At 37.3% G+C, this 22357-nt stretch overlaps 1 protein-coding gene across 3 annotated transcripts in view; it reads right to left on the bottom strand.

Annotated features, from left to right (window-relative positions):
* LOC126475027 (5'-nucleotidase domain-containing protein 3) overlaps positions 1-22357 on the bottom strand; it is a 137894-nt gene that overhangs the window by 37608 nt on the left and 77929 nt on the right. For 2 of the 3 annotated variants that reach the window (XM_050102571.1, XM_050102587.1), the window contains exon 8: positions 16877-17028. The exons of the other annotated variant lie outside the window; for it this stretch is intronic. In XM_050102571.1, coding sequence (XP_049958528.1) covers positions 16877-17028 — 152 coding nt within the window. The remainder of the gene's footprint in view (positions 1-16876; positions 17029-22357) is intronic. 3 annotated transcript variants of the gene reach the window in all.

Here is a 22357-nt window from a genome sequence, read left to right as displayed (position 1 = left end):
AGATGATATTGACAGACAATGCTGCCTATTACACCAGCAGAATCTGGAGAGAGACTACGATATATATATCATCAGGAAAGAGGGAAAGACAAAAGGATGTGAGTTTTAAGGGAGAGGGTAAGGACTCATTCCAATCCCGGGAGCAGAAAGACTTACCTTAGGGGGAAAAAGGGACAGGTATACACTCGCGCACACACACACATATACAGACACAAGCAGACATATGTAAAGGCAAAGAGTTTGGGCAGAGATGTCAGTCTGTACTTCCGCCTCGACTGACATCTCTGCCCAAACTCTTTACCTTTACATATGTCTGCTTGTGTCTGTATATGTGCGGATGGATATGTGTGTGTGTGCGCGAGTGTATACCTGACCCTTTTTCCCCCTAAGATAAGTCTTTCTGCTCCCGGGATTGGAATGACTCCTTACCCTCTGCCTTAAAACCCACATCCTTTTGTCTTTTCCTCTCCTTCCCTCTTTCCTGATGAAGCAACTGTGGGTTGTGAAAGCTAGAAATTTGTGTGTGTGTGTTTGTGTTTGTTATTGTCTCTATCAACGTACCAATGCTATATATAATGTTTTTATCCTTGTGCAAATCTAATCGAAAGATTGTTCCACAAATTACATCAACTTCTATGTACCTATACCACACACCAACATTACAAATGGATCGAGTGGTTATAAGAATTTGAAAGGATTTATAATGACTTGCCTCATACTTCTACAGTATTTTTGCCCAACCAAGTGATGTATGGCAAGGATGATTCTCAAGACTGGCTAAAGGGATGGCCACAAATTGAAGGAGATAATCTCACTAAGGAGGACATCTCAAAGAAAGTTTACTTAAAGAAAGTTTACTTAAATCTGCAACATCAAGCTCAATTATGAAAAGCAAAATTTGATAAAAATGTGAAGAAGGTAATAACCTATGTTGCTGGAGAAGAAATATTGACGAGAAACCATCCAAAGACCTCGATAAAGAAAAATTTATATATTGGATCATAAAGAATAACGCAAATTCCCCATGAAGGAAGTTATATACTTGCTGACTGTAATTCTGATGTGATAAAAGGTTAATTCCACCACACAGAGACAATGAAATATTATCAATGAGAAGGTATGTACCATTTATGAAGAGAAAATGAAGGAAAAGAGAATGAGAAGAGTATTTACTAACAGGACACCGAATTAGACTTGAACAGGATGAGCTATAAGATGTATAATTTTGTTCATTATTTTATATATAGTTAAGAGGATTATTTTATTCAGTTATTATTAAATACAATGTATGTGTTATGGTAAACATACCACAATAATATAATTTAAGAAGATTAAAATGAAAAAGTTTGCAGAAAAGATAATTTCTGAAAAGAGAAAGAATCAGTTAATAGATTGAAGAACAAGAGAAAGCAAGATTAACTGACTCCAAGATTGTTAGTTAAGTTTAAAAGAATGCTACCATAGAGGCGTAAGTATTTTATGTTTATGAATTGTTGAAGGAATTTTATATGTATTAATGGTAGAAAGTATATTTCATGTATGTGTAACGGGCACGATCAAAGCTAAATGAAATAAGAGAAAGGAATGAAAAAGAACCTGATGTGTAACTGCCTAATCGACATTACAATCTGGAAAACATAATAAGAAGAAAACCATGTGTTGAAGACAATGAAAGTATGATACAAAACATATGGAAATAATTATTTGAATTTCGTGATGAACTGATAACCATTATGGTAAGGAAAATGAATACAATCTCATGAAGGTACGATGGTAGGAAGATGGAAGGACTATTGTGTAATATAAACTGAGGACAATTATGTGACAGAAAAAACTTCAATATTGGATGACAACGTATACGGAAAAAAAAGTACACCAAAAGAAGCACAGGTGAACAATACTCACAGTATTTACGATGAAAATGCAAATCTGCATAATAAGGGAGAAACACATAAGCAAATCTGTAGCACGCTTCTATAACAATAAACCAGCACTTGACGGTTAATGAATGAAAACCTTTTAAACACAGAAGTATATCACGATACACACATCAACGAGAATATTCCCAACCTGCAGTAAGCAACTTCAAGCCATGAAACAGACAAAAAATGCTGTATCCAAATTTCAAGGAAATAATCTTTATTAAACAAATTATGAAACACATTCACCAAATAACTGGAAGAATTGCACATTCACTTCATTTTTCTGTTAACACAGCAATATCAGGCAAAGACACAACACTTTCTCCAGAGAGAATTGCAAAACACACAGTGGAGAAGCAGAGATGATGTTACCAGCTGATATGTCATTTGACCCGACACTGTACACAACTCATTTGAAAAGCCTTAAAGCAAGAAAGAAGAAGATGACTGAGCTGACTATAGCTGCATACGGCTCAGTGGACGTCACAGTTCTATCCATTTTCTATGGAACTGGCTGCAATCCCTGCCTTATGCAGCTAGTTGAAAGGGCCTCTCACCAAATAGTGAAGTGTTGTGTGTGTGTTGTGTAGTGAGTGTGAAGTGCATCATGTCAGAAAGTGAAATTCGAACAAATTCATTGACTTTTGGAGATTCATTTAAACGGGCAATTTCTGTTAGGCCCTCATTTGCAATTATTCACATAAAATTTGATGTAAAGGGTATGAATCTTGGGATGGCTGAACTAAGTACACAACCCTAGCACACTCCAGTGAATCCTCTAACATCTTCAATCTTATCGTGACATTACAGATTGGGGGAGGGGGTGGGGGCAGTGTAGTGATGCAGGGGGTACTAAATTTGTTATAAAAGTCAGTAAATTACTCAATGGACAGTATTTTTCAGTACAGGTATTTCATTCATTCCAAGCAAGTGTTGATTCATGATGTCATCGTCCAGACATGAGTTGACTGTAATCTGAATCCATTTTAGCAAACTAATTATTTCTCTCAAGCAATAAAATTTTATTGATTATGCATAAAAAAAGTGAATTTATGTGCAGCTTTTACTCTGAGACGAGTTATCACTCAGAGTTCTAAAAGTTTGCATGTACAGTTCGCAGACCTATGTGGTGAGTTTTATTTTGTGATCTTGACCCCAATGGAGAGTAAATCCAGTTTCATTTAAACTTTACATGAGATAGACACATCACAAAATGAGGACAAGATAAATATAATGGTAAAAAAAACACCATGATCTCAAAACACAAAATGGACAAAAAGAAAAAAAATTACAACATTGCACTACACCAACAAAATCTGCAGGAATCGGACACTTCCCTTGACCTAAATAGGTCAACCACAGGTGATGATACCAAAACACCAACACCTACAAAAATGGGAATCAGTCATTTCCGGTGACCTATATATGTCAACCACAACTTTTGATACCAAAAAACCAACACCTACAATTACGAAAAATAAAAGCAAAACCACAACCTCAAAAATCCACAAATCAAACGTCCCTACATAAATTAAAACACATTTAATAGCCCCTAAATACATAAAACATCACAACTCGAGGGGGAAAAAAAAAACAATTACTTACTACCAGCAAATTCTGACACTGAAAACTAGATCAGCCAGCTCAACCCCCCACCCAACCCCTCCAACACACACACACATTAAACATCTTACCACACTGCAAACAACAAACCAAAAATACCTAACAAAAACACCAAACACATAAACAAAAAAATTGATAACCCATTGCAAAAACTTCCAAACCTTACGTTTGGAATTACAAACACTGCTGCCAACAATTTCACACATCCGACACCAAGTCTCAAATAAATCCAATACAACACATTACAATCACCATATACACACACACCTCAACAGAGGGCACCATGAAACAAGATATCTACAAACACAACCAAAACAAACACCGTGCCATTATGATGTCACACACCACAACTCCCTTATGTCACAGGACAAAGCAGACAGGTGAAATCGGACATATCCATTGACCCGATGATGTCATGCGTCAAAGCAGATGGTTGGACTTGGACACTTCTGTAATCCCACATCATGTTATTACAAAAGAGTCATTTAGCCCATTAGGGAAAACTGAAACCTGCGCGCTCCATTTGAAATACATTACATGCCATTGCATGATCGAGCTGTCCAGTAAATCACATACAATAGTTACAAATGGGTTGAACTTAATGCACAAAGTTGGAAATTAATTGAGGCACATATCACCTAGTTGGTTACATTGCCTAGCAACACTGTAAAGCAGCTTAATGTTTGCTGACCATGTGAGAGTGTTTTTATTTCCATAAAGGCCAATAAAGTGGCAGTTTCAAAACTGTTTTGAAACTTCATTGGTTGTCTTACACCACTACGGAACTTATTATATTGTGTCTCTTCACAAGAGATCTCAAGAAGCTGGGATAAATAAAAAGAAGAAAAAGACTAAAGGAGAGGCATCAGATAAGCAGTAGTATGGACTTTTAAAGAGTGTTAACACCTATTAGTAGGACGTGAGACCATCATCCACAGGGATCACACATCATTAATACTACTCTCAAAAAATAGTTGCTACACAGTAGTCTCACTAAGTACATGTTGTTCTTGCAGGAATTCAGTTTTTCTTTAAGTTATGTCAAAGGCAATGAAGATATAGTACTGGGTGCATTTTCCAGCTTCCAATAGATTTACGGCCACAATAAGACATCAGAGAACATGGCACTTTTGCAATATATTTTTTAAAAACAAACAGTTTAGATAGGGGTCTTATAAATTTTTGCAATGCAGAGGTCAAACACTACTTAAACATTTTCAATGGATAGAAAGTGCGAGTGATGAGTTAAAATACCACATTGAAGTTTACAGAGGGATACTGTATCGTAAAATTCACATGTCAAGTGACTGGTTGATCTGTATTCCCTACAACCATATAGAATTCATAACATGGTACATAGATCTTGGGTATGGCCACTTTGGCACTAAGAAATATACCATCACATTAGAGAGTATTATTACTTTGAAAATAAGCACCGAAGGGATAAAAAAATTTTGCAACAGTGTGAGACACGTCAGAAGGTGAAAAAACAGATGACAAAACTGCACACCTTATTTCATCCCATAATACCCAACGAGTTTGAGATTTAGTAGCAGTGGACTTCTATGATCCACTACCTCTGCAATGGGGTGGTATGGCGTCCATTTTTGTCATTTTGGAATGCTGGTCAAAATTAATTGAATTGTACCCCTTGAGAAAAGCTATGACTCATAATGTCATGCCAAAGCTGAGAGATCATTATATAAAACAAGTAGGGAGATGAAAACATTTATTGTCAGATAGTGGTACACAATTTATGGCATGAGTTCCTAACATGGGAAAAAATCAATCATGTCCTCATACCGCAGTACCACACACAAGCTAACCCCACCAAATGTGTGATGCAGGAATTAGGACGCTTATGCTGAACATACTGTGCTGGTATTTTGAAGGAATTATGAACTAACTCACCCATTTGTTTACCATGGTAGCACCCAAAGAGATTTTAGGCAAGCAAAGTGAAGGTGAACCTTTTTTAAAATATATCAACTGGCCTGAAGCAGTATCACAATCAAATATCAAAGAGACAGTAATTAAAACGGGTAACAAGAGAGAAAAATATGGGAAGAGAGCGCCCCAATAGTGTACAAATTAGGGGACATGACATTAGTAAAGAAGCATAGTAGAAGTTCATAGACTGAAGGACTAACATCCAAGTTTCAATGTCTCTACAAAGGACCATAAGCAGTAACATGTATACCTCATCTGAAAGCAACTGTGCTAACTGCCTGATTACAAGGAAAGAAAAAGGGATGTTTAACAGGCAAGATTTTAATCCCTTGTAGTCAGCCAGGAATAAATTCTTCACTGTATTATGTTCAAATTTAAGGCAAAGTGGGATTCAATGAAACCTCACAACAATTTTTCAGGTTAGTGAGTATGATATCAAAGGCAAGGGAGCACTCAACACTAGTCTGTATGTAAAGCAGTGAAGAAATAAATTACAAAAATTAAATAGCAATCAATTGATGAACAGAATGTGCGTTGAATGGAAAGGCAACTATGAAAGTGACAGTTAATATCAATTTGCGAGGAACTTGTTAAAGAAGAATTAAGTATTAACATTACAGTTACTATTAAAAATAGTTATTAAGTGTCCAGTATGGTGTTCTTTTAAGATTTGAAATGTCTACATTTCTTTTTTTTTCACCTTTTGCATGGACAGGATATATTAATTAAGATTGCATTGTCTATTCAATCAATTTAGATCAAAAATACATGGTACTGTTGTTAAATACAACACGTGAAGGAATTTTTAGTAGATAAGGAGATGTAATCCAAATCAGCCCATCAGAAATGATTTCTCATCGTTTCTACCTGAAGTTTGGCACAGTTCAAACTTGATGGACATAACATTTTTGATTAGAATAATAATGGTGACAGATGTGGTTAACATAAGGGACCCATCAGATGCGTGATATAGGTATGACAGTACGTGGATGTGTACTACAACAGAGAGAATGCTATGAAGTAACTGTGTATCTAAGAACCAGGATTTTAATACATGAACAGTTGAGGACTTGAAAAGCAATAAGATTATAGTGGCTATGCTATATGAGCAGTGGTTTTATGAACAGATAGTTTCTCTCAGTAGTACAGTAAGATTTTATTGGTGTAATAAGATATAGGGGAATAAGCGTATGTTGTGAATAAATGAGTAGTAATTAAGCAAGTTACAGGATATCCTCTGTTATCATCACCATGTATGCAAGCTGATACGATCACGCATCCTTGAGTGGCAGCAGATGTAAGGGTACAAATGCAGTGGTCCATGGCAGTTGGTGATATGCACTCTTATCGCTGATTTGAAATTGCGAGATTGTAAGAATTGGTGTTCATAAAAATATATACAAGGCTGAGAACTGAATTGCAAAAGACTAGTTTGAAGTTCTAATAGTTACAAGTAAAAGGATATTAGGTTCTGTTTGGATTGGTGTGGTGATTTATGTTGGAGATCCCCGGGGCACCAGGCAGATGCTTGTGATGTCAGAGCAGGCAGGGACTCAAAGTTTGCAAAGCAATGCAGTGGGCCATGGATCTCCATCTATGGCAAAGTTCTGTCATTATGGGACTTGGTAACTAGGGAGATCTATATATGACACAGAACTAAATTTGACTCGAAACCATAATGAAAGTGTGTTCACCTGTAAGAAATTATTGTCAATCTGAAATTAAAATGATTTGTAATTGGGATACTAAACTCTGTTTGTTAACCTACGAGCACCTGTTACTACGTAATGGTAGTCATTTCACAGGAAAAATCTAATGGAAGGTGGATCCCTCTGAAACAAGTGAGAAGATCACTTCAAGATGGAGAGAACCATTGCAGAACGATAAACTGATCAAGAAAATAACTACATGTGTGGAAAGTAAACACCAAACATTGCTGTTATGGAAGCATTATCTCCTTTCTGAGGAGTAGGAATCTGGAAGTTACTGAAATATGGTGAGCATCTAAACACATAGGTACAAAGTAGATCAAGAAGTAATGCCTCCTGTGCCATAAGAAATGTAATAATGAACACAGAGCAGTGGAATTACTAAACATCATAGCCTGAGCTGTCCTCTGCACAACAGTACCATTCAACATAGTTACCATGCATTTGTTTACATTTGTACCATCACTGAACCCAGGTATCAAAAGCAGTTAATTTTAAAGCTGTTTTAGAGTCTTCCATAAAGAAAGTCTACAGGGAGGTTTTAATGGACGTCAGCAATGTGCAGCACTGGGTGAAGATGTTTCATAACGGGAAAAAGACATTACAGATTAACTGCACAGCAGCCAGCTGATAATGTATGTCACAGGTGCCAATGGAGGACATGCTGATGAAGTCATTCAAGAAGACAATTAGCATTCACAATCAACAGCAAAATCTTTGTAACCACACTTAAGAATCTTAAGGGGGCAATATGAAAGAAGAGATTACCAAACAACTTTCATGCCAGCAAGCTCCATCTTGATAATGCAGCCCCCCCCCCCCCCCTCCACACACACACACACAATCACACATCCTTTTTCACAACCCAAGTGATTGCAAAAATGGGCTGGTCAGTGGTGCCTCATGCATGGACCTATGAAAGACAACCTGTGTGGTTACAGGCTGAATGCTTTGGTCAAGATTAAAACATCTTTAAAATCATGGGTCAAGGAGCAAAACCCTGAATTTCTGCCAAACTGGTTTTGATACCTGGTTTAAATGATATAAATGTGTACAAATGCATGGTGACTATGTTCAATCATAGTACTGTGCAGTGGGCAGTTCAGGCTATGATATGTACTAATTGTGCTATTGTATGTGAACTATTAAGTTTTTCATGACATGGGGCATTACTTTTTGATCCATCCTCATATTAAAACACTTAATTACAATAACTCTCCTAATATGCTGTAACTTACCAAACGAGAAAGTGCTGGTAGATAGACACAATAAAAAACACACAAACACATACACAAATTTCAAGCTTTCGCAACCCAAGGTTGCTTCATCAGGAAAGAGGGAAGGAGAGGGAAAGACGAAAGGATATGGGTTTTAAGGGAGAGGGTAAGGAGTCATTCCAATCCCAAGACTTACCTTAGGGGGAAAAAAGGACACACACACACACACACACACACACACACACACACACACACATCCATCCGCACATACACAGACACAGCCAGACAAATGTAAAGGCAAAGAGGTTGGGCAGAGATGTCAGTCGAGGCGGAAGTACAGAGGCAAAGATGTTGTTGAATGACAAGTGATGTACGAGGTGCGGCAACTTGAAATTAGCGGAGGTTGAGGCCTGGTGGGTAATGGGAAGTTGCCGCTCCTCGTACATCACTTGTCATTCAACAACATCTTTGCCTCTGTACTTCTGCCTTGACTGACATCTCTGCCCAACTACTTTACCTTTACATATGTCTGCCTGTGTCTGTATATGTGCGGATGGATCTGTGTGTGTATGTGTGCGAGTGTATACCTGTCCTTTCTTCCCCCTAAGGTAAATCTTGGGATTGGAATGACTTCTTACCATATCCCTTAAAACCCATATCCTTTCGTCTTTCCCTCTCCTTCCCTCTTACCTGATGAAGCAACCGGGTTGCAAAAGCTTGAAATTTGTGTGTGTGTTTGTGTGTTTTTTATTGTGACTATGTACCAGCACTATCTCGTTTGGTAAGTCGCAGCATCTTTGTTGTTTATATATATTTTCCCCATGTGGAATGTTTCTTTTTTTAAAAATGTGAATCAAAAAGAATGAGCCAAATGACAAAGGTGCTGCTTATTTGCATCCTGTGATTGTAAGGACACCAATAATCAGAAGGCAGCAATGTATAGAGATTTTATCTTCATCCATTCAAGGCATTTCAATCTACTGTTCTGACTAAAATATGAATCCTACAGTATAAATGTATGTGTTATTTCACTATGTGAATTTACCACTCACCAAATATGCACTAATTTCCTGTTACTCATAAGGCCACAACTGCAGAATACACTGTTAGGTGAAGTCTGCTTGAATCCAAGGTAAAACATTAACACTAGTCAGCAGAATCAAATTTGTTTGGTAGTGCTGTTGTCTACAATTCTACTTCTGATAAAATCAGTAAGAGAGTACAACAGTACAATGAGCTGCATAATTTTAAAAAGGTTTAAAGTCAATGAATATATTCAAGATATCTTTCCTAATTGAGCATGATTACAAAATGCTATCAAATTTAGAAGAGGTCAAATATTTTAACTAACTGTTTCTTCACATTTGTTTAGCCCTGTTATACAGGGGTGTGGACAGTAGAAGGTTTTAGCTTTCGTCATGCAAGATACTGTGGCTGCACAGGAACGTGGACAGAGAAGCCTGCACCTAGCATACAGACTGAGAAGGTGAGGGGCGAGGTAATAAGTGCCACCAAACCCCTGCAATGCTGGCAACCTACCTGCAAAATGATGGCCATTGATTTACATTTGTTCTACGGTGGTGAAGAAAGAGGTTAAATATTTTTGTATCAAGGAAACCTAAGAATAATCTAACACAATACAGTGAAATGACAGTAACATTCAGTAATAAAAATAGTTACTGCACTGTCTTTTTGTACACAAGTTGGCAATCCCAAAGCATGTACATTATTTGCCCAATGACTTCTGGTGATTCTGAATTAGAGAGCCCAGAACTAAAGATACTGTTAACAAATAGTAAGCCTTGCTCTGGCTGGCAGTACTTTGTAATGATGACAGAGAACACAGGTGATGCAAGGAAAATAGTGACAGAAATTCACAATAGTGATCATCTTTGTAAGGAAAGGAGTGTTTCTGTGCCTCAGTGGTAGTGGTGCAAACAGTAGTTAATGACTGTTTCTTATAAAAGCGATTTTTCATTGGACACTGATTTTGCTTGCAGAATGAAACTGAAGCAAGAGTGAAAATGGCACTACATCATATTGCAAAAGCTCAACCAATGTGCACTTCACGATATTTATAATACTGTCAATAAAGGAAATAAATTCCACAATTCTGTGAACATGTTTGGATTCTGTATTCCAATTTCCATCTAGATTGCACCTTTAATTTATTTAATTCCAGTTATGTATCATGATTTTGTACACACTCATCATCAGAAACAAATTGAAGATAGTGTCCAATACCTAGTCTCAACTCACTTGTTTCTGACACAGACCGTACTTATTTTGACTTGAGACTGTTTGTAAAACTGCCACAGGTGCTGAGAAGTGCTGTTAACAAAACAGTCTTCCCAGTGATGTGCTTTGAATATTATGAGCCTGTGAAAATGAAGGGAGAGGTTACAACACCATAAAGATGATGGTCAAATGCTCATTCCTTTTCATAGATGACATGGTGTGCCAATTACACCACTGCAAAATAAATATTGGATGGTACAAGCAAGTTTATTTTGCCAGTTTTTGCTAGTGTTTTCCAATAATGAAAAGATCACTGTTCTAAAACATAACCAGGTCAAGGTGTTGTGTTTCCCATGCACTGGGCTGGGATTTTTTGCACTGAGAATGAGTTTGAATGTTCAACAAAATTCAGTGAAGCTACATTCAATGAAGATGAAGATGTTCTTATTTGTTTATAATTACAAATAATGCAGTTTCCATAAACATAAATGTGTGTAAGTATATGCAGATGCTCATGGACATTACAATGAGAAAATGAAGAATGATTTAAAAGAAATAGGTTTAAAAACAAACTGTTATAAATTTTTGACATGCTCTGCATTCTTGATTTTGATATCCAATATTTTCAGCAAATGCTACTGGAAATAACAGATCTACTAGGATGTAGCAGCAAAGAAATACTTTCGCCATATTTCTTGAACTAAGATGAAGAGTATATTACCATTTAACAAATGGCTCTGAGCACTATGGGACTTAACTGCTGTGGTCATCAGTCCCGTAGAACTTAGAACTACTTAAACCGAACTAACCTAAGGACATCACACACATCCACGCCCGAGTCAGGATTCGAACCTGCGACTGTAGCGGTCACGCGCTTCCAGACTGTAGCACCTAGAACCGCACGGCCACTCCGGCCGGCCAACCATTTAACATATCATGTTACAATACACTTCACTTCATAAATTTAAAGTATCTTTTTTACGTATGTAAAAGCCTTCAAATGAAGATGTGAGCTAAAACTTTAATGGTATGTATAATGCCAATACTGGGAACTTACTATAAAAGCAGATTACCTTCTGAAAACAACAGTTTACAATATCTAAAAGTAGACATTCCCAGGCAAAGAAGCTTTGATAAGTCCTGTTGTTTTTGTGTGTCACATCCTGTCATCTCTGACAAAATGATTGCCCATAAAATCTCATCACTCATAAGTACAGCTGTTATTCATCAAATTTTTATAAAACAAGGGGCACAGATGGTACACATACATCCCACTGACTAACCGTATTGTTTTCCAAGTTTGCTATTTTCAACATAATGTCACATTTTCTACTTCACCAAATACAGATGTGCAAACATAACATTTAACTGATTTATTTTTTCTTCTTATGTATTCTTGAAATCATGATGCATGCGTAGTAGGTGCACATCAACAGAAATATTTTACAAAAAAAGGAAAATTGTGAAACTCTATGCCACAGTTAGTTACAACAGTTATCTTGTGCAACAGAACTGGATTGTTTCTCCACTTATCACAGCATATAATAATTCAGAATTTTACATAATGTTTCTATATATCCAGCAAAACCAATACAAATATGCATGCACCAGCTGTTGCAGAACTCTTAAAGATACAAGAACCTTTCTACAAGTCAACTGTCTTTTTAAAAAAAGGATACATCACTTCTACAGTGAAGCTAAATTTTGTGTCCAAACATTTTTTTTTAATAATTTTCCATGCATTTAAAAAGAAATAACTTACCAATTGAAAGAAATATCCATAGAAATTGTACAAAAGAGGGGAAAAGAGCCATTTAACATTACATGTACACACCAAATGTTTCATAATTAGCTCAGCTAACAATAACTTTAGGGTAGCTTTCAATAAGAGAAAAGGTACTGTCTGTTATAATGTATTTTCATTAGTGCTAAAAAAAATGTATATTTGGAAAGAAATGGATTGAACAAATTTTGTTGCAAAACAATGCTACTGAGTTAGTCTACAACAATGTAGCAGTATCAGAAACTGGAACATACAAACAGTGTTAATGATCTGTACAAAAAGCTTAATTTACTCTAAACTACAAATATAATATAATTAGCTTGCAAATTATAGTCAGCAGTATTTGTTAGGCTGCAGCAGGAATTATTTCAAAATGATGTATAAGTGAGACAGTGTGACTTCATTTGAATAAAAGTTTAGATGAAACATGGAAAATAGAATATTCTGAAATGACTGTTACATAATTGTTTCAAAATGAACATAAAAAATACAGAGGTCACACTTCTATGATTTATTTCCTGCACTTTATTAATCTAATCTAAGATTCTTCAGAAACTCAAATGTTACATGTAGTATGTCTTACAAGGAACTACATCACAACGTATCTACAACAATTGACAATACTGACTGAAAAGTGTATATCCATTCAGCCACTCCCCAATCAATTGGGAAAAAGTAAGAAAGATTGTAATACTGTCAAACACTTGACTGTTTTATTTCTGAGACCTATGCTATAAAAATATATTGTAAATAAAATGCAACCTGAACAACCACCAGTCGACTACAGATAAAACTGTCATGAATGAAAAGAATACTTTAAAAGTGCTGATGGCTTACATACTTTAACTTTCAATTAACTAAATGTTTGAGGAATGCTCCAAGGCTGCATATTAACATATGAAGAAATGGAAATGAAGATGAGTGTGAATAATTTGAAGATGATGCAGGGATGAAGGAGAACGATCAAATGAAAAATAGAAGTAAGCTAATTAAGGTGACATCAGTTACTTGTATTAAATCAAAAAACACTATCTGGATCACTTTTTTCTTTTACCTATGGTGCATGGTTTAATTCTGTCTGCCGATTCCCTTCGGTGTCATTCATACCACTGTTGACAAACAGCACATTGTGGTGCCAGATCTAAATATGATCTGCAGGGCAGATCCAAACCAGTAAGGAAGGCACTGGTCTAGGGTAGTCCGTGCAACTGTGGTAGCCACAATGCTATGGTGGTGTAGTGGTTAGCACAACTGCCTATCAAGAAGAAGACTCCAATTTCCTGACTGCAATTCAGAATTTTTGAGCAATGCTGTGTCACAAGTCATTGTTAATGGTAGATCAAAGGAGAAAATTCCCATCAACAGATTGGTCAGACAAGGTTGTCTGTTACTACAGTGTTCTACACAATAGCTTGAAATCCTCTCCTCCACATCATATGTTGTGATTGACAAGGACTTTCAATAGGAAATAAAAGGCTCACTTCCAGAGCTTATGGTGATGACTTGGGTGTTTTCAATAAAAGTTCACAAGATGTTGACATCTTACATAACATCCTCTGATGGTATAAAAAAGCTACTGGTGCTATTGTTAACACTAAAAAGAATGTGATGTTGCAAACTGCAAATAATAAATGGAATATACAGCAGAATTGATTTACTGCCAAAAATTAACACTATATGTTAGTTGTCATTACAGCAAATACCCACAAAGAATGGAGGCTCTCAATTGGTGCACAACACTACATAAAATAAGAGTGATAGTAAAAATCCAGGCAGGTAAAAATTTAACAATGACAGAAAAAATCAAGCTGAGCAATCCACAAATACTCACAAAATACAAGAGAACAGTGAGAGAGAAACTGAAAAGCACCAAGGGTGCACAGTTCTCATATAAAATATGCTTTTTTGCAAGGAATGCTTTGTGTCTAAACACAGAATTGTTCTAAAACATTACTCAGTATGACATTTGGAGATAGAAGTATGCAAAGTCAGCAACTGATTATGGACTCAGGTTCTCCCAACACCCAAAAAGGTAGAGAGAGCTATACAGCAAGCGATATACTGGTTTATATGGAGGGGGTGGACTGGGACTAACAGACTGGCACACAAAATGTGCAGCACTACTCGTCACCAGAACTAAGTGTGTGATAGAAAAGGGGTCACACTTGCCAATTGCTGTACTGTCTCACAATATTGTCAATATCCCATGTTCATGACACTTTGTCCAATATTGTTCTGTCACTGAATGCTACATACCAACAGGTGTCCTGAGAAAAGGAAAAGTTTGTAACATGGCCATAGCTCTCAACGGAAAACCAATTCCTAATAAATGAGAGCTGCAACTACCGCAGCACAACTGGAAAATCTTGTGGGAAAATTTAGTGTTCAAAATAATACCAGAAGCTACCAGATCAACTTGGTATAAAGTGATAAACTAGACAATAGTGACCAACTCCAAGCTTTACTCCAACAGGCGTGTGAGTCAGAGACAGATTGAATCTGTGCAGTAATTTAACAACCATGGGCTGTGGTGTCACTGCCAGACACCACACTTGCTAGGTGGTAGCCTTTAAATCGGCTGCGGTCCGGTAGTATACGTCGGACCCGCGTGTCGCCACTATCAGTGATTGCAGACCGAGCGCCGCCACACGGCAGGTCTAGAGACACTTCCTAGCACTCGCCCCAGTTGTACAGCTGACTTTGCTAGCGATGGTTCACTGACAAATTACGCTCTCATTTGCCGAGACGATAGTTAGCATAGCCTTCAGCTACGTCATTTGCTACGACCTAGCAAGGCGCCATTATCAATTGCTATTTATCTTGTGATGCATGTACCGTCAGACCGATGTTCACCAATTATGGATTAAAGTTAAGTATTCCAACAGATACGTAATATTTTTGCTAGTCTCAAATCCTTTAACTGTTCCAGACCTCACGCCAGCCTGCGTGAGCTTAAACACGTGCCTTTCGGCTTCACCTCCTAGTGGCTTGGCTGTCTTGCCAAGTCACAACATGGGCTGGTACACCAGCCGGCCTGAGTGTGGTTTTCCGGCAGATTTTAATGCCTGTTTAGGAAAATGCTTAGCTGGTCCACAAATTCCACCTCAGAGGATATGATACACAAACTGTTAAAATATGATACCATGCGAAACAAAGTTTATGTGATTCACTGACATGACACACATGATTTCCCTCCCTTAAGTTACCCTGATGATTGTGGCATCAAGAATAGTGTATTTCTGCAAAATTACATATAAACAGTACAATGAAGTCTGCTATATCCTGAAAAAGGAAACTATTCTAGACACAAGAAGATTGAGAGTCATAAAAGTGTGAAGCAGTCCATCTCCAAAGTCATGAAGGCACTGGGCATTCCAAGATGATGTTACTGAGGTACAATACCACATATACCAATATTGAAGTGTAAATTAGCATCAAACACTGGTGACTTATGGGGCTTCAAAATTTAAGAAATGGACCTTGTATCTGTCACATGTTATTTGGCAACTGTTGCCATAATGGAACGTACTTCTTTTCACTTCCTGTAGTAATAGCGATATGTTGAACTTCAAACTGCCCAGGACAAGACTTTCTCCCTAGTTCTATCAGGGTATCTTGAATGATGCAATAATTGTGTTTATGAATGTGGTGCAGTCATAATACTGGAACCTGAGGACCAAAGATTCAAAAACAATAAACCAATTCTTGAAGTACCAACTGTTAAAGTTTTTGTGGCTTTGCTATGTGAGACATCTATAAATGACCTTTGTGGGGCTGTTCATTGCATTACAATTTTCATAATTGGAAAATGGTCAGTAGGCAATGGTGATGAGATGTGTAAGCCGATTTCACAAGTCTAATTCCACACCTACACATAATGGGTTTTCGGCTGACGGCATAAGATTCTGTTTATGGTGAACTGTCCATCACAAAAGAATATTAAACATGGTGGTTCCACTGAGGCTTTTCAAAAAAAGGCAATATTTTAGATAATGGCATTCTTTGTCTTCTCCTCCCAATTTTATCATCAACTATGCAAATGAAACACTGCAGTTTACAAAACAAAATCATCTGCACTAAACAATAACAAGATACAGCACTTGTATGTAGCACAGAAGATCCCAATATGCAAGACTTAAGAAAATGTTCAGATTCAGATGACTGAACAACTTCTATGAATACGTTGGTCAACAATTCCGAATCAGTAGCTGCTATACTTTCCTTCTACATTTAATGCAAATGTCCAACAAAATTATTACTGAACTATCCAAGCACGTTATGCATGTATGCCATTTATGTTATTCCAAATAGTAATTTGATGTTTTGCTTTACCATTTTTAATGTGACTGTGCATGTGTTGTCACTATCAAAAGAAAATGATCTTTTCGATAACAGCTGATGAAGCATCAGTTAATAAACTATGCTACAACTTGCCTGAGCTCATCTCTTTCAGCCATCCATTTTTGGAGTTCCTGTAAAGATTCAGGTTCATCTCTATCTTGATGATCTTCTATCAGTTGTGTCAACATTTGCAGCCAATTACATTGTTGCTTGAACTCAGGGTTATTAAGAGTTTCAATTTCATGCTGGAAATACAAGAGAACAGTGAGAGAGAAACTGAAAACCACCAAGGATGCGCAGTTCTTATGTAAAATATAAGGAATGCTTTGTGTCTGAACACAGAATTGATCTGAAATAATACTCTATGACAGTTGGAGATAGAAGTATGCAAAGGCAGCAACTGATTACGAACTCAGTAAGGGCAAATATGAAATATGGAGAGTCACATAGTTTCTTACAGGAATTCCAGATTTTGGTCCACATAAATGAGCTTCCAGAGGCTTTATAAAGAACTGATGCAAAACTGTAATATAAGTTAATGCATAAAACATATCAGTCGAATATGAATCATCTGCAGACAAACAATGTATGGCTCGAAACAATTAAAATAACTTCATCAATAGACATGATAGCTCATGCAATCAATGAAATACTGTGAGTAAAACTTCTTGGTATCAGCCAGATAATAAGTTAAAATGAAGATAACATCTAAATAAACTAACAAGATGCTCAGCTTGATACATCTTCTGCTTGTATGTAATCCTCTTTGTCAGTGAGGGAAATGCATTGCAGATGTAATTCTGTGGCTATGTCAGCTTACAGTGCACCTTAATTATTTCACACCAATTAATAGACTGTGTTTTGGCATACAACAATCATCAGATATGGTAAGAAATCAAAAAACTACAAAATAAAAAGGAAGAAAATAACTGTTACTACTAACATATAAATGGAGTGGCTCATAGCAAACTGAAGACAACTCTCAATATGTAGTTTCAAGTAAAAGCAGTGCCATCTGGGTCACAAATTAGAGATAACAAGAATAAAGAACCCACAGTAAGAAAGTAAACAAGATGGCCATTATGTGGCATCAGTCTAGTGGCTACATGTCCACTCTACAATCTTCACTTTATCAGTGGTGTGGTACAAAATAACAACATGAAATACAATACTTTGAAATTAATTCACAATGGTGAATTCCTTGAGTTAGTTGGTTAGTTATGTGTTCCATTGATCGATAGCACGAAAAACCGTTATGATGTGGAACGTGTCAAATGCACAAGAAATGTGCACAGGAAACAAGTTTTGCTTTCTTTCCTTTTTTTTCTTTTTGTTTACATTATAGTGTTATACCTAAATATTTCTATTACTGCTGTCTATCAGACATTTTATTTCATCTGGTGATTTGTCAAAAAGTTTTATAGCAGCATATTTTACCTCTTTCTGTGCCAAACATAGATTAAGAAAAGGATAGTGTAGGTCTTTCTTTTTTTCTGGTATTGTAATCATGAATGTCGCTGTTGATTTTAAACTGGTCCATGTTGTTGAGAAAAAATTTCATTACTGAATAAATGTACTGCAAAGCAGTTGTAAGAATTCCTAACCTTTTAAACAGATGCCTACAAGATGTGTGACTATGAACCCAACACATTATTCTAACTACTTTCTTTTGAGCAGTGAATACCTTTTGCCTAAGTGTTGAGTTGCCCCAGAATATTATTCCATATGACATCAGAGAGTGGAAGTATGCAAAGTATACTAATTTCTACATCCTCAAAATTGACAATTATTCTGATTGCAAAAGTTGCTGAACCTAGTCGCTTTAGGAGATCCAAAATATGAAATTTCCAATTAAGATTCTCAAAAATTTAGTATGTTCTACCCTGGCTACTGACTTCTTTTGATGTGTTATGTTTATTGAAGGAATTATACTTTTTGCAGCAGAAAATTGGATGTACTGTGTTTTTTCAAAGTTCAGAGCAAGCCCATTTGCTGAAAACCAATTAATAACTTTTCCAAAGACCTTATTTGTATCATTTTCTATCGGACTTTCTTTTACTGGATTAATAATTATGCTTGTATCATCAGCAAACAGTGTCAATTCAGCATCTTGTTTCACATAAGAAGGGAGGTCATTCACACATATCAAGAACAGGAGGGGACCCATGATTGAACCTTGTGGTACACCTAATGTAATTTCGCCCCAGTTAGATAAAGTGGCAAACTCCTTTGAACCACTTGAAGCATATAAAGAGACTTTTTACTTCCTGTCTTGTAGATATGACTTAAACCACTCATATGCTGTTCCATTTATACCACAGAATTGTAATTTCTCTAACATAATGTCATGGTTCACACAGTCAAATGCTTTGGATAAGTTACAGAATATTCCTACTGGTGACATTTTACTATTTAAAGACTCTATTATGTGGACAGTGAAATTGTATATTGCTGTCTCATTGGAACAGCATTTCTGATATCCGAACTGTGATTTACTAAGTATTCCATTACTATTGAGGTGGCTAACCACTCTCGAGTACATTACTTTCTCAAAGATTTTTGAAAATGCTGTAAGCAAGGATACTGGCCAGTAATTATTGACATCTGTGGTTTCCCCCTTTTTGTGGAGAAGCCTGACAATGGCATATTTTAACCTGCCTGGAAAAATACCCTGAGTCAGTGATGCATTACATATGTGACTCAAAACATCAGCTGTAATCACTCCACATTGTTTTAATAACTTGTTAGAGAGGTCATCTACTCCAACAGAACATTTATTTTTTCAAAGATTTAATAATTTTCCTCATTTCACAAGAGGTTGTTAGATGAAACTTAATGTGACTAAAATTTTTCAAAACTGTCTCTTCCATGTACTGCCTGGCTTTTTCTTTTGAACTATTCTCACCTGTTTTTTCTCCTACACTTAAGAAGTGATTGTTAAATACATTGGTTACCTGTGTACTGTTGGTTAAGATGGTCTCATTCTCTTTAACAGTAATACTACTTACCCCAGTGGTTACTACCGAGTGATGTGGCACAGTGGTTAGCACACTGGACTCGCATTCGGGAGGATAACAGTTCAATCCTGCGTCCGGCCATCCTGATTTAGGTTTTCCGTGATTTCCCCAAATCGCTCCAGGCAAATGCCAGGATGGTTCCTTTGAAAGGGCATGGCTGACTTCCTTCCCCGTCCTTCCCAAATCCATTGAGACCGATGACCTCGCTGTTTGGTCTCTTCTCCCAAAGAACCCAACCCAACCCAGTGGTTACTTTTCCTGTCTCCCTTCTAACAACATTTCATATTGATTTGATTTTATTGCTGGAGTTGTTAATTTCTTCTCTAACATACATATTTCTTGATATCCTTACAACTTTTCTCAGTATGTTACAATAATTTTTATAGTGTAAAACTACTTCTGGATCTTTACTAGTTCTTGCTGTCTCATACAGTTTTCTTTTTCTTTCTGAAGACACTTTAATACCTGTAGTAATCCAAGGTTTCTTTGAAAAGTTTGTGGTGTTACATTTAGTAATTTTCTTTGGAAAACAATGTTCAAAAAGGGATATAAATTTACCAAGAAATATGCTGCTCTTATCATTAGCATTTGGCTCATTATATACATCTTCGCAGTTTACATTTCCTGAACTTTCACTGAAGTGATCTATAGATACCGGGTTGAGCACCCTCACACTTTTACTTAATGGTTTCTGAAGTGTATACTCTGTTAGGTTTTGTAAGTTAATCAGCTGTCATCATGGTCGGATAATCCATTTACCACAGGGAAAGCATGTGTTTGTTCTACATCCGGTACAAATACATTATCTACAGTACTAATGTCCTGCTGGCCGGAATGACCGAGCGGTTCTAGGCGTTACAGTCTGGAAATGCGTGACCGCTACGGTCGCAGGTTCAAAACCTGCCTTGGGCATGGATGTGTGTGATGTCCTTAGGTTTAAGTAGTCCTAAGTTCTAGGGGACTGATGACCACAGCAGTTAAGTCCCATAGTGCTCAGAGCCATCTGAACCATTTTTACTAATGTCCTGAGCTATACGTGTAGGGAAACTGATCACTGATTCTAAGTGATATGTTGTTGACAACACTTCTAGTTCATTTTCCCTATCAGAATTGCTTAGAAAGTTAACATTGAAATCACCACTGATTAATAACTTCTTTTTGTCTGATAGACAGCATAATAGGGAGTCAAACTTTTTTTATGAATAGCTCCCAATCTCCTAGTGGAGACCTGTACACTGTTGCTAATATCAACACAACATTATCTAGCTGAAGTTCACATGCACAAACCTCAAAGTGCTGATCAACACAGAATTTGCTTAATTCTAAATGATTAATGGAAAATCTCATATAAAGATGTAAAACAAATACTAACAAAGAGATAGAGGGGCTGGCCAGTACTTACCTCAGCTCAGTACAGCCGATAGAAACACAAAAAACAGAATCGAAAATTTACGTTCCTAGCTTTCGGAACAAATGTTCCTTCATCAGGAAGGAGAGAGGGGAAAGAAAGCGAAGAAGGGAAAGTGGATTCAGTTACCCACAACCCAGTTTATGAAGCAACAGGGAAAGGAAAACAGGGAGGGTAGCAAGGATGGAGGCATGGTTGTCAGAGGGAAGCCAAAGATATTCTACTGTTAAGTACTGTGCCAGCTTCAAACCAAAGAGGATGCATACAGAAGTAAAGAGGTATATAGTATAAAGATAAACACAACTATGTAGGATGAAAATATGTGTGAATGGCTAAGAGGAAAGGGAAAGAGGAGAAGACTGAAGAGTAAATGGGAGCGAGGTTGTTTAACGTAGGTTCAGTCCAGGGGGATGGCGGGATGAAAGGATGTGTTGGAGGCAAGTTCCCATCTCCGCAGTTCAGAGGGACTGGTGTTGGGTGGGAGAAGCCAAATGGCACATACGCCATAGCCGGTTCCTAGGTCCCTAGAATTATGCTGGAGGGCATGCTCCGCTACTGGGTATTGGACATCTCCTAGGCGGACAGTTCGTCTGTGTCCGTTCATGCGCTCAGCCAGTTTAGTTGTTGTCATACCGATTTAAAACGCTGTGCAGTGCAGGCATGTCAGCTGATAAATGACATGTGTAGTTTCACACGTGGCCCTGCCTTGAATTGTGTATGTTTTACCAGTAGCGGTGCTGGAGTAGGTGGTTGTGGGGGGATGCATGGGGCAGGTTTTGCAGCGGGGTCAGTTACAGGGGTAGGAACCGCTGGGCAGAGAAGGTAGTCTGGGGATATTGTAGGGTTTAACAAGGATGTTACGGAGGTTAGGGGGGCAATGAAAGGCAACTCTGGGTGGTGTGGGGAGAATTTTGTCAAGGGATGATCTCATTTCAGGGGTTGACTTGAGAAAGTCATATCCCTGGCGGAGTAATTTGTTGATGTATTCGAGGCCAGGATAATATTGGGTGACAAGGGGGATGCTTCTGTGTGGTCTGGGGGTAGGAACATTGTTGTTGGATGGGGAGGAATATATTGCTCGGGAGATCTGTTTGAGGACAAAGTCTGCAGGATAGTTGCGGGAGAGGAAAGCACTGGTCAGGTTATTGG

Source organism: Schistocerca serialis, chromosome 1, assembly GCF_023864345.2.
Source record: "Schistocerca serialis cubense isolate TAMUIC-IGC-003099 chromosome 1, iqSchSeri2.2, whole genome shotgun sequence".
Classification (NCBI taxonomy): domain Eukaryota; kingdom Metazoa; phylum Arthropoda; class Insecta; order Orthoptera; family Acrididae; genus Schistocerca; species Schistocerca serialis.
This window is presented reverse-complemented; position numbering and strand designations above follow the sequence as displayed.